General features: G+C 39.1%; 1 protein-coding gene across 1 annotated transcript in view; it reads left to right on the top strand.

Moving 5' to 3' along the window:
• Window positions 1-6,937: 6,937 nt before the first annotated feature.
• The window catches only part of TRPM1 (transient receptor potential cation channel subfamily M member 1), a 43,591-nt gene continuing 36,533 nt past the window's right edge, over window positions 6,938-13,995 (top strand). The window contains exons 1-4 of the mRNA XM_074601665.1: window positions 6,938-7,677; window positions 8,840-9,053; window positions 10,788-10,912; window positions 11,624-11,795. Coding sequence (XP_074457766.1) covers window positions 7,675-7,677; window positions 8,840-9,053; window positions 10,788-10,912; window positions 11,624-11,795 — 514 coding nt within the window. The 5' untranslated portion in view covers window positions 6,938-7,674. The remainder of the gene's footprint in view (window positions 7,678-8,839; window positions 9,054-10,787; window positions 10,913-11,623; window positions 11,796-13,995) is intronic.

Genomic DNA, 13,995 nt, shown 5'->3' with positions numbered 1-13,995 from the left:
CACCGTGTCAGAGCAAACCAGGGCTGCAGCCGTGTTCAGGCTGTAGCTGGTTTTCTCATCTCAAAGCCTCTGGGGAAGAGTTGTGTATCTCTAAGAGATGCAGCAGAATTGTCTTTGAAAAGAGCGTTTTGTAGACTGGGTCCCTCAGTTAATGAATGGGGAGAGAAGATTGTTCCTCTTGTTTCAGCGGATTATTTGCTGCGTGCCGTGCCAGCGGGCCAGGAACACAAAGCATAATGAAGGCAGGAAAGCTCGTTACAGCGCTCTGTGCAGCGTAGCACTACCGACTGGTTTCCACATCATCAGCGGGAGCGATTTCTGGCCTCAATTTGAAATAACAGCATTGCTTACTGACGCTGCCATCCTGCCTGTTGTGTGTTAGTCTCAACCACAGAGCAAATGATTCCCTGACAAGGTTGCTACAAGAGCACGGGTTCAAATTGAACCATATGAAAAATACAGTGGGAGGACAGTAAGAATTCTCTTGCAGAAATAGACTCTTATTTGAAGAAATTTTACAACTGTTATAAATCCCTTCTTGATGCTGTACCTATTAGCAAACAATATAAGAGATCCTCTATTGGATATGGTTTGGTATTTCATATTCTAGTAATTGCTAAAACTATTATCAGTTGTACAAATGACTATTTTTGGTATAAGTCATGCGAACTAGGGTTTTGGAAATTTAGTTTAGATTCACAGGCTGTCGCTGTGTTGGGGATGTTGTTCATGGCTCTGGCTCACTAGTGACGTAACACAAATTTAAAATAGCATTGTGGTTTTATGCCCTGTATTCCTTAGGAATGAACAACTTTTCAGTAAAATCTTACCAGTTCATGAATGGCTGAGTCACATAGTTTGGAGTATTTTTCTCCAAGCAAGAACACTGTTATTGGGAGGACAGTTGTTCTGGGTAGAACTAATCACCTGAAAGGTTGATTAGTCGGGCACTTGGAAAACCCGTTCCTTCAAAGCGAAGAAGAATGATGGATAGAGTAATTGGGATGTTGCATTTGAAGGCAGCACAAAATAAAAATCTTTCTAGTTTCAGTTTTTAAGTTCCAGATAACAGGGATTCTGCTGATACAATGATTCCTTTTTTCTCCCAGTTGTTCATTGAGCAGAGTTCTTACTTGTTTTCTCTCAAATAACAGCAACTGAATGTGATTACCTTCATGGCATTTACAAAATCCCTGGGCTTGTTACATGGTGAACGGACTTGTGCACACACCGTGCACATGCTCACAGTATGAATTTCGTTTCACCTCCACATTACTTCTTTCTCTCACTATTTCATCAAAACAAACATCTCTACTCAAATCTGGCATAAATACCCCAGTTTAATTTGGTAGAGCATTCTAATTAAATAATTGTCAACACAGTTGAGATTTGACTTCCCTGATGATCCCACCCTTTGCAGCATACCGCAAGCTAAAGGAGAATTTCTGAGAAACGTTGGTAAGACGGTATGAACAGGGTTGCAGCTGAATATTTCCATAAATGACAAGAATCAGTCCACATCTTAACAAGGTGTTGGTGAAAGTAATTTGTATGATTCCACAGATGTGAGCTCTGCTGCCCAGCCAGGTCCATTTTTGTATTAATCTGTGCTTGATTTGGCCTGAACTGCTTTGTCAAACACTGCATTACGCATGACATACGTTCATTTGGTCGCCTGCCTGCTCCCCCATCACATCTGTGTGCCAGGCACTGTCTGCAGTATCTCATCCCAGTCGGTGGCCCCGTGCAGGCTGCTGCTGGCATGCCCGCTTGGCGGCTGTGCCCGGAGCAGGCACAGCCTTGCTGGGGTGCCGCAGCTGGGGAGCCCGTGCTCTTCAGCAGGCTCCATTTGCCAGGGAGGTGTCTTGCAACGGATGCTCTGGAGTTGCAAGATAAGGCTAAAGCCCCATCCCATCCTGTGACCAACAAGTCAAATGTGCAAGCCACCCAGTGAAGACATGTGTCCCTGTTGCATGGAACATCTCTTTTTGGGGATCGTGGCAGTTGGAGAGCGCTGACTGCATTGGCTTTAGAGTCTGGTTGAGTTTGGGCTTTGGATGTTCTCCATCAACACTACAACTCTCATCCCTGCCCCCTTTCCATCCCCCCAGTTCTTTCACTTCCTTTGGTGGTAGTTTTATCATTTTGGCTATTCACAGACATTAAATACTGCTGCCATCCTGCAGGGGTATATGACAATTGAAATTCACAGCTTCTGGTGGCACAACGGTGTGTAAGAGTTCGTAGCATGACATTTCCAGCGGCTTTGCTCTCCTGCGTTGATTCCCACCCTGGATTTTCACCAGAGTTGCGTTGGTCCAGAGCCCAGCTGCGGCCTCTTTTGGTACGGCCTGAAATTCAGGCCCAGTATTTGCTCCTCAAATGGTTGGTTATATATGAAGTGAAATACATAAAATTTCATGTTAATTTGGCGGCAAACTGGAATTGTCTGGGTGTGGTGGTTAGAGAAAATTTTTTTTCAGTTACTGCATGTCTGCAGCCCTAGATATTCTCTGCAAATAGTGTAGTTCATTTGTGATAGTCAAAGGGCAGCTGGTCTTTGTAGAACTGCTTCTTGTGTTTCTTAATGGCTGTGTTAGAAACATGACTATTTATTGAGGGTCTTGATTTTGTTAACTCATGATTTACAAACCAACAGCACTGACTTCCATTCCTTGCTGCAGGAGGACCTTCTGCAGGAGGATACCTTCTTTTAATGCTAAAGAGAATTAACAGATCCATAAAGTGGAATAATATAAACCCGGTATTAATTAATATTATTTCTCGTCAATGTATTAATTTCTTGGCTGAAGACCAAGAATTAGCAGTGGTTTTGTTTTGTTTTTATCATAGTTCAGAAGACCCGTTGTGAGTGTTCATAAAGAAGAACAAATATGCCACTGAACATCTGAAATGTGTTTTTTCAAAGTTAGATTCTGATTAGTACACTCAGGATTTGCAATAATAAGTAGGTTTGAACTTCGCTACTATCAACAAGTTGGGATCTTGCTTTTTTGTGTTTCTTGGAGGTGAATGGAATATGTGCAGTGGTTTTTAGTGCCGTAATCTTGCTGGCAACAACTATTTGTCTGTCAGCCTAATACTCCAGGTTGTTGGTCTGAAAACTGTAGCTGATCTGACATAGTCCTTTAACAATTCATTCATGCCAAGGCTGTTAAAAAGTGCTTATTTTTTTTAAGCTCACAAGAGACAGTATGCGTACTTACATTTTTCCTCAAGAAACCAAATAAATTTCAATCCAGAGAGAGAAGCTTACAGAATCTCTACCGAGTAAGTGGGGAAAGTGCTCGTTTTCTGACAGTGATTATGTTTCTGCTCAAGTATTTGCACTGGATTATAATGAAGCTTTGGTTAAGCAGATTAAATAGACAAAGGCAGTGAAACTTCAAAGGCTGACCAAATGTGCTGAGGTATTATTTCCCCGATCTGTAATGCCTGCTTTTGCCTTCCTCTCATTAGCCCAGAAAAATAAGCCAGTGGAGCAGAATGTGTTGTCCAACTGTAGTGCCTATAGTGCCTGATTTCTAACGGGGTTTTTAGCTGTGAGTATGTAAGGTTTTTTTCAATGTAGCAGTAGATAATAGACCTCCTATGAGAGGGGTTTTAAGAATGACTGCGCAGCTGAGAGCTCAACTGTATTGCAGAGCTCATTTTACATACCAAGATGCAAAAGCTTCCTTCCAAACACAGATATTAAGTCTGTGACTTAATCCAGTGATTAATTAACTGATTTTACATGAAGCACACAAAATAGCGAAGGAAACTCTGGTAAGCTATGAGGAATAAGGTAAAGCAGTACTCAATGACATGGTGTAAAAATCCAAGCTATTTTGATGTTTCTAGCTTGCATTTTCCAGTATTCTCTACAGAACAATTAAATATGCAGCATTTGTTACCATTTATATTTTGAAGAGTGTTTTCCTGTACTGTGGAATTGATTTGGGCATTTGTGTCACTTGGTCAATTGAAGTCTGAAATTTTATTTGGGGAAAAAAGTGAGTACGTTTAAAAAGTATAAAATATTAATAAAACCTAAATTAATTAAAAATAAATTAAAAATGAAAATATATAATTTTAAAAGTAGATAAATGACGTAACCTCTGTAATGGGTTCCTGTTAAGCTCATTTAATAACATTAAATGTCATAAACTAATATGGTGTGTATAAGCATGAGTAAAAACATTGGATGTAGTTGTCAAATAGCAGTGAATTTGGACACTGTGTGGTTTGGGATTAATTTTGAAAAACTAGTGTAATTGCAATCAAATTGACTTTTTTTTGGTTCTCTGACTATTTTGAACAGCCTGAACACCTGTGAATTAGCAAAATCTGGTTCTGAACAGGTAAACGGCATTTGTTTGATGTAAACAACTGCCTGCGCAGACCACGGATCCTCACAGATCCTCCCTGTCTTGGGTTTTTCTTCTGTGCTTTTCTAGAACTGCACCTCAATTACTGGACTCTGACGCTGTGAAACTGAATGCGGTTTCTGAGCTCTGTTTCTAATAGTACTATTGCTAAAAACTTGTCATCTTGTAAAAGCCTTGCCAGAAGGCATATAAAAAGAACCTTTTAAATATTTTTGGGGAACAAAGGTTTTTAGATTCATTTGAAGAAGGAATGTATGGAGTTGAGACAGGAAAGCTGACCAAGTCGCACAGCCTTTAGATACTGAATTTAATACTCTCTTGCTACAGAATCTGCTACGTAATCAAGCTTGTTATGCCTAAGATATATGCCTTGTTATTCAGGAAGCAAGTAACATTGTAAGCTACATGAAGTTTTGTCTGAGTTCTTCACTCTTCCGTGCTCTGCGGTGCTATGAGCTCCTAAAGAACTCCTTGTAAAATGAAAGGAGGTGGTTCTGCCTTAGTAAATCAGTAAGTCAGTCGGCGTGGAGAGCAGAAGTGCAGGATCTCCCAGACCGCTGACCGCAAGGCATTTTGGCTCAGAGGAACCTGAAAGAGGCAACCTGGACAGATTATGGTCAGTTTTTTCATGAAGTAGAAGCTTGGGTTTGCAGCTTATTTGCAATGAGGGATCTTCAAGTAATCTCATATATTTCAGACATAATGGATGAAACAAAGAAGCCAGACAGGAACTAACAAGTCAACAAACAAAGGAACTTCAGAGACAGCTCCTGCCTCACACAGGAAAAAAAGATGAACTACCACACCCTCTATTCATCTTCATTGTGCTGCGGACTGCGCAGCACGCAGGGGGCTAGTCCAGTCTCGAAGCTAGTACCGGGCAGGCTGACAGAGCGTTCACCCGACAGAAATCGGCAGTTGACTTTCTGAAGTCAGGAAACCAGCAAGGTTTTTAGCTCTGTCTCTAGCAAAGGCCCATTTATTTTTTTTGTTGAAGGCACCCTGTGAAAGTTCTCATGTAATTTTTAGCTCTTGTCTAGAGGAAACCTTTTGTTTAGAGGAAATTAAAGCAAAACATACGAAATTTACTTGCTACTTGAAAAATGAATCAGGACACGACTCCCTAATTCAAACTCAGAAGAAGCGGCTTTCATCAGCAAGGCAAAGTTATCGGTGTCGTCGAATCGTGAGTGTTTTTTAACTTTTTTCATTCCTCTAAAATTAAAAGGCTGCTTTTGAATTCACTTCTTAAATTCACCGCTAAATATTGGTTTATTATTGCAATCATGACAGTGCTTTGCCTTGCTGGTGGTTGCAGGGACAGAGAAGGCCTGGGGTCTGCAAGTGAGGAAATGGGAGACTCTGGCCTGCAGCTCTTTCTGAGCTCAGTCCCTTCGGTGTTCCCAGACTCAGCTGGTCCACACTTCTGCAACAGACTCTCTAACCGCATTGCGCAGATCTATCATTTTGTTCTAGCTTGCCTACACATTATTGTTTTTGAAAGGGCTGTGAGCTTGGTCTAATTTCTGGTTTGCAAATACAGTATAATAGGCCAACACAATTGTATTTTGTCTTCAAGGTTGTTTTCCTCCTGTTTCACAGATACACCATGTCTGTAGAGTTTGTACTTTCTCTGTCAAATGTTCTTTCAGTTTAAGGAATACCTCCTCCTGAGATGCATCTCCTTAGTTAGTTGCCTTAGGAATAACTAGAACTTGATGTACAACAGGAAAAAAAGATATTGAGAAGATTGTTAATCAAACAGGGAACGTGTTTGGGAAACAATTTCTACATACAAAGAGCAATACTAAAGTATTTGGAGTAAACACTATTAATGTCCTTATGTCACAATTTATGCTGTTTTTCTGTACTGATTTGAGTCCATTTACTGTTTAGTAAAATAGGAAGAAGCAGCTGCATTTTTTGGTAGAGCTTCAGATAAACATTGTAACTTCAAGAGCAGCATCTTTGCACATAAAGGTTTTCATATACGTTTGAGGTTTGAATTTTATCCAAGTCATGGAAAATTCACATCACCTACCTGTTTCATGAGTAGATGTATCTGGTGTTTAAAAGTAACTTAATGAATTCAGTGCTTGTTTTTAAAAACAGTAGCTGAAAAAAAAAGGCAAATGTTACTATATCTGCCACACAAATATTTCAGAATATTTCTTCTTATTTTTTCTCCCTTTTAAGGGTCAAAAGGCTTGGATAGAGAAGACCTTTTCAAAAAGAGAATGCATCTATGTAATTGCCAACAACAAAGACACTAGCAGGTAACATCTGAAACTCTTGTTCTGGCCAACAGAAGAGGCTAATACTGAAGAAACTGGACTTGATTTGTATTTAGACATGTGAAACTGAGACCCAGTTTGCTCACTGCCCTTAAAGGCAGATGACAGGGGAACAAAAGTGCAAGACATGCTTGCACTCATACCTGTACAGAGCCACGGGATGTGTCATACAGAGATAAGGTTGGGCAGCAGAAGAGGCAGTGAGTTGTTAGTTCCTAGCTTTGCAAACCACAGCATAAGTTCAAACAGAATTCTGAAAGCAAGGATGCAATAATGTGCACTGCGAAGCAAGTGGTACTGTTCTTCACAGTCGGTATGACACTACCAATAACGATCCTATGCAGGGGGACCGGAATTCTTAGTCCAAATATTAATACTACTGCTGTATGGGCTAGCTAAATTGTGGTCCAGCTTGTTGAATAACATAACAGCTTATGTCACATGCTAGCTGTCACCTCCAAGTAAGAAACAGATGGTCACTGCTCCTGTTCTGCATTCTTCCTCCTTCCCTGTCCTTTAGCCTAGAACAGCTTTCCAGTGTATTACAGAAGTGAAGTGAAGTTTTTAATCTTTGCTTCTTAAGAAACACCTGCAAGCTGGTAATTCTGGCATATGCGTGCAGCAAACACAATGAATGTGACCTAGAAGAGGTGCTTTTGTGATTCATGTAGAACAAGGCACAGTCAGTTGAAAGTCTGATTTTTTATTTTTATTGAATTTTTTTTTTTTTTTTTTTAAATCACCATCCAATACTGAAGATACTTTAATCAAAGTCACTTCAAATTTTAACTTACAGGTGCTGCTGTGGCCAGCTCATTAACCAACATATTCCACCTCCTCCAAGTATAACAGCTAATAAAAATGGAGAAGAAACAAAGCAAGTGGAAGCTCAGCCAGAGAAATGGTCCATCAGTAAACACACCCAAACATACCCAACTGATGCCTATGGAAACCTTGAATTCCAGGGAGGAGGACATTCAAACAAGGCCATGGTAAGGAGCATAGGCTACTCTAAAGTGTTAATCTGGTATGTTAGCTTAATAGATATGTGTCAGGATTCCCCCTACTCAGTGCATAATCTATTGAAATCAAATGGGGTCTCTTTGCTGTCTCAGAAACCTGTGGACAAGATGCTCAAAAAGAGAATGAGAGAGAAAAGGCAAGAGAAAAGTAATACCTACTTAGGAAGCACCTTATAAGGTCTTGATGAAACAGTTTCATTGAAGTTACTGTCAGTAAATACCAGCTAAGGAGGCAGCTGCAGGTATTAATACCCAAGATTCCATCTGTTCATATTAGATTTGTGGGCCAAATAACCCCTGGTGGATACAGATTTTTTTCTGAGGTTTGAAGGCTAATAAAAATGAAAGACGGAGGCCTGACAGAGCTGGAAAATGGCTTTTTGAGTTTTCTTAGCAGTGGAAGTAACAGCAAGTCAAGCTTTTGCAAAAAATCTCTTTCTGATTTGCCTCTCTTCTGAACAAATACAAACCTAGATTTGGTTCTTTGCCCATTTGCTTTCTTACCTGTCTGCTGAGATTGCCACTCAAGACAACCACACTGCAAAAACTTGCAGGTGGGGTTTGTTAGTGGTGGTTTGTTTGGTTTTACAGCAGAAATAAACACTAGTTTATAGTTTTCTTTGATAGAGTAGTAGTTTGAAAAGGAATCACAATGGTGGATCTAAACTGAGAAGAATGTAAAGTATTGCATCGAGGGCAGAAATATGTACATCAACAGTGAATGGGATAAAAGGTAACCTAAGCCTCCTATTTATTATGAAAGTCCTAAACCAGAGGTTTTAGGAACAATACAAAACACTTTCCAGTCATTTTAAGTAGGTGGCTTCCAACAATGCAGGTTTGTAATAAGAGCTTAGGATGGATCACTTGATTGCAGACAGTTTTGTAGGGGAAGAGAGGAAAGTGTTACTTTTAAAATTCATGAAGTAAATAGTAAATTCCCAATATCAAAGTGAAAGGTTTCAACCTATATTTTCTAATCGTAAGCAGCAGGGAAATTTAATAATGTGTTACTTAAAAATTGTAAAACTCTTTCTTCAAGACGGAAGGCTTAATGTAAGCATTCTTTGCTTAGTCAATAGTCAACGTACAGAGCAGCTGGAGTTATAATATTACACATTGCTCTTTGCAGTATATCCGTGTGTCATATGACACTAAACCAGATTCTCTGCTACATCTCATGGTGAAAGACTGGCAACTGGAACTGCCCAAACTCTTAATCTCTGTCCACGGAGGCCTCCAGAACTTTGAAATGCAACCTAAATTAAAGCAAGTGTTTGGAAAAGGTCTGATAAAAGCTGCCATGACCACAGGAGCTTGGATTTTCACTGGAGGTGTTAGTACAGGTAAGCAATTACCAGTACTTTTAGTTTACTTAAGAATTCAGCGATGTTCACTCACTAATCTTTCCCACAGGCAGAAGATGTAAGTCTACACGAATGAGTCATTAACCACTAACCAAAAAAGTATTGTGATCGTTGTATTAATGTCCTGCCCAGCCCAGCCCATAAGATTTTCCTTATTCAATAATGATTTGCATTAATTGATGTTTCCCCTGAAAAAAAAATCTCATCCTTGGTTTCAGTAGCAAGGAATCTACCACTAGTTATAATGCTCTTTTTTTTTTCAGTGGTTGGTTATCCTTGTAGTTAAGAAACCTCCTACACCAAGTTTGCCTAGCTTTTGCTTCTTACTGGTTTTTTTGTACAAAGATCTTTCTGTTACCAAAAGTATATTTCCTGAGAATGTTTTCATACACAGCACTTTTATCAGACTGCACAGGCTGCGTTCCATAAAACTCTTACATTAAGCATGTTTTCCAGTCCTTCAGTCATTATCACACCTCTGCTTTGAACTCTCTAATTTCTTAAGAGCCTTCTTGAATTTTGGATGCTGCAATTTTTGAGACTGTGCTTGGTGAAGCTTTTAATCGCTGAAGTAAAACATCCTTTCTGCTTCCATTTGATTCTTCCCTGTTCATGCAGCCAAGGACCAAGTTAGCCTTTAGGCTGTGTGATCTCCCTGAGAGTTACTGATCGGTTGATAATCCATGTTAAATGCCGTGTTCCTGAGTTACTATCTCCATGGGATCACCCACCACCACGCATACACACTCTCTCTTGTAATTGTATAAGGTATTTATTCTTAAATGAGTGACTGTAAATTAGCAATCTTGAAACAAAAACCTGAAGTCAGTTGTAGATGTCTCTACTTGAAGACATTGTGGTCACCTGAAACAGTTTTGTTTCTGGGTTTCCTTTTTGACCATATCTAAAACATCAGTTGTACAGCAGCTCCACATAGCTCCACCAGGAGGTTTTTGGCAGTGTTCTTGGATTCTGTCAAAAAAACCAGTGTCTGATATGACGTCCAGAATTTTAAAAACATGTTGAAGAATAGCTGTTCTGATGATTCCCTATATATTGTGACATTTTGAGACCACTGGGTTTTAATCCATTTCATTTATGTTAATATCAATTCTGAGTGATCTTCAAAGAATGAGACCACACTTTGATTGTAATATTTCTATAACAATATCTTTATTTAGCTGAAATAAATCTTTATATCAAGTTATTTCTCAGAAAATTATGTAAGTTAAGAATGAATTCCTTTGACTTCTGTTTTACAGCAGAGGTCTTCAAGGGAAGGTGATGATTGTTATTCAGAATAATTTTTAAGTGAAAAAATATTTCTTAGATAACTATAGGGTTAGGGTTTTTTTGCTTGCTCAGAGGCCAGTGATAGCATTCCATATGTATTTAGCATTGTGTACAATGAATAATATAATTCCAGGCAATGGTACAGATTACACTGTGGCAAGTTAAGTAACTGGGTAAGTCTTTCAAAGACCATTGAATTCAAAACAAGGATGTGAAAAGGCCATGGGTTTTATGTGCAACTATTACAAAATAAAAGCATGGTTTGTCTGCATTGCATGTTCTATTATAAAGTAGGGTACCAGGTTAGTAGTGAAAGCAATCCAGAAAAGCAAGTAGCTCCATGAGAGCCAAAAAGAAAATTCTGTTGTTTAATGATCTCTCAAAAGTGCCAAGAATGAATTGAATTTATTGTACTTATAGGTGTCATTCGTCATGTGGGAGATGCCTTGAAAGATCATTCTTCCAAATCCAGAGGACGAATATGTGCCATAGGAATTGCACCGTGGGGCATTGTAGAAAACAAGGAAGATCTGATAGGAAAAGATGTAAGTCTTTAAGGAAACTCCTGCATAATTAGCAGTCAGCTATGTAAAACAAAAAATACTGTTCATCTTTTTGGATAATTAATATTTTCACTGTTTCTAAAGCATGCTTAAGAGCTGAAATTGAACAATGTCTTGAAGAAAATCTGTTGTTTAAATATATTTGTCATGCTGTCATATATGACCTCAAAGTAAATATAGAGCTAATAAGGTTTCCATTGCTTTCAGTAACAGAGTGCTCTCTGTGGTGACAGTTTTAGGTCCCAAATTCAGTATGGCATGCCTAGACTTCTGTAAATCACGTAAGGGCCTTAATGTCTACAAGACTGGCATTTATTGTACATGGGTACTCTGCAGTGGCATATTAATTACTAGAAGCTCCAAATGAGACTGTATTTCTAAGGCAGTAAGGGGTTTAGGTAACACTGTGTGTGATCAAGGAGAGTACATGAATGAGTTACATTAATGAGCTTAGGGTAACATGCAGGAGAGTGCATAGATGTGACTGTCATCCTCCAAAGAAAACACTGCTGTGAAGAGTTCAAGTTTTGAATGTAAAAGCAAGCTCCATCTCTAATTCGCCTCTTTTTGGTTATAACGGTCTGGTTGATGTGTTTCCTCATAAAGCCTGTGCTTCTGTTGGGTGGTGTGGGTGAGATTTTCACCTTTAGTTCTTAGTTCTAATCTAGGTGCATCTATCCTTTTGACACACAGGTAACACGGGTTTACCAAACCATGTCAAACCCTCTAAGTAAGCTCTCGGTGCTCAACAGTTCCCATACCCACTTCATTCTGGCAGATAATGGTACGCTAGGTAAATACGGAGCTGAAGTAAAGTTACGACGTCAGTTGGAAAAACACATTTCCCTGCAGAAAATTAACACACGTAAGTACAGTGGGGCAAACTGTAAACATAATATCTTAAAGGAAGGGAGGGAAGAAGGGCTTGAAATAACTTCAGAGTATTGAAATTAAATGTTTCTTCCAGTTCCTTGTAGCAGGAATTTAATCAGGACTGTGTGACTAAACTAGAAAGTATGCTGTCTGATAAGTGGTGAAAGAGCCCACATCTAACAGCACAGAAAACCCAGAAAAGTAGGGATTGCATAAAGGGAGGAAGAAAAGCTGACAAATAACAGCAAGGAGAAACTTCAAAGCATTAAGAATTTAAGGAAAGAGAAATTTGTGCACTTCTAGCTAGAATTCATGAGCATCAGTAAATACGCAGAATGGGGTGATTTTGTACAGTTCCTGTTTACAGGAACCCTGTGCAGCTCAGTGGATTCTGATTCCAAATGTTCATACTAGCATTTTGGTTTCTCCTTTATATGAATTTGTTTCATTTGAAGTATCACACTCAAAATTCTTTGATCTTCCAGATAAACTCAACTGGGATTTTGATTTTTAATGAAGCCATTATCAAGATAATTTCACCTCAGTGCTTTCATGTTCAGAGTTTTGTGCAGTTTTAAAAATTCTGCCAGTTGTTGCAGTCTCACTAAAACAACTTTCTAGAATTCTTTTTGTCATTACTTAGAAAAAAAATATTTTAAAAGACACTTATTCATTAATGTTTTGTGGAAAAAAAATCTTTTTTAAAGATTAAATTAATTAAAAAAATTTAGTAGCTGTGGTTTTCCAGAAATTCTAAAAGAAAAAACCCAACAACCACCTAATTAAAAATGGTCCAAAAAAAAGTTAATAGTCTTTGAATCCACACTTCAGTTAAGAGCTACTGGAGAATAGACATCAGTTCTACCACGTGCCTTTCTGACTTCTTACTACTGCTGTAACTTGTGTAGGCCTGTATCAATCAGAAAAAAACAAACATTCAGAATGACAATTGCATCGAACTCTACAAAAGTTTCTAGTAGGATTTAAGTGCTCTTATGAGCAGAGCAGAAAAATGAAGTAGTGTGCCAGGTAGCTGAAAGCTGCAGTTAGGGATATCTAAACGTTCTGGAAAGTGTTTAAGTACTGCCTTTTGCCTACAGTAAGCTTAAGAAACTGAACTCACCAAAATGATGCCCCTTGCCTTTCAGTACGGTGACAGTGTCATGTGCTGTGGCCCATAGACAGTAGAAATAGCCAATGTTAGATGTGCTTTCTTCATCTTTGAGTTCTGCAGAAGTGCTGGGAGAGTTGGAATGCTGTAAAACAGAGTCCTGGCTTGGAAGATTAGGAAGTCAGGGCCCAGAGGCAAAATGTTTTGTATCATTTCTTTTAATACCACTGGGGCTGGGGATATTGATTCTGATTTAAGTAGTTTGGTGATATTTATCATGAGAAGTGTGTAGTTGGGAATACACATAGGAATTAAGAGTTCTGTGAAGGGAGTTGTTTTGTTTCTTTTTAATGACTTCAAGCACAGGCACCTCTTCTGGAAACCTCAGCAGGAATCACTAAGGATTTCATGGACACGCAGGCCAGCCCATGCTCTGTGACTCCTTATCAGAGCTGGGGTATACTTACAGGAGGATGTCAGGAAGCTTCTGCTGTTATTGTGCGTGATGTTCCTGTTCTTCAGAGTAATGAAGGTTGAAATTACAAACTCTTTCACGTGTTCCGAGTCATACAAAAATGTGCATCTTCTTTATAAGGTCCTGGTCATTTTACAGATTAAGAATTGAATTCAAGTGATTATAGTAGTGGGATTAGTCAGCCTTCAGGTAATGTTTTGTCCTTCATTTCCCCAAGTATGTTGTGACCAAGGCTTCTGAGACCATGTGACCTGTGGGCTTCCCTTTGTCATCCTATGCCTGGAGATCACAGTGAGGCAGGGACAGCAAAGGGATGCTCAGCTGTCGTCTCTTCCATCGGCCAGCCATGTCAGCCTCACGATAAAGACACTAATTTCATACTTTTTATTGTAGGAGAAAGCATAGGTATATGTCACCTCACTGAAGACTTCCTGTAGGTAACCAATGAAGAGTTAAAGCATCAAAGACACAGTAGCTGGGAGCCATCCAAGTAACAATAAGCTAATGAAGTAATAGGAGAATCACGTTAGCTGTGTTACCTGTACATGGTGTCTGTCAAAAAAGATTACAAACAGTTCACCAACAGTGAGTGAATAAACGATCAGT

The sequence above is a fragment of the Larus michahellis genome, chromosome 9 (assembly GCF_964199755.1).
Source record: "Larus michahellis chromosome 9, bLarMic1.1, whole genome shotgun sequence".
NCBI classification, from domain to species: Eukaryota; Metazoa; Chordata; class Aves; order Charadriiformes; family Laridae; genus Larus; species Larus michahellis.
Note: the sequence above shows the minus strand (reverse complement) of the source record. Positions and strands in the feature narration are given on the sequence as shown.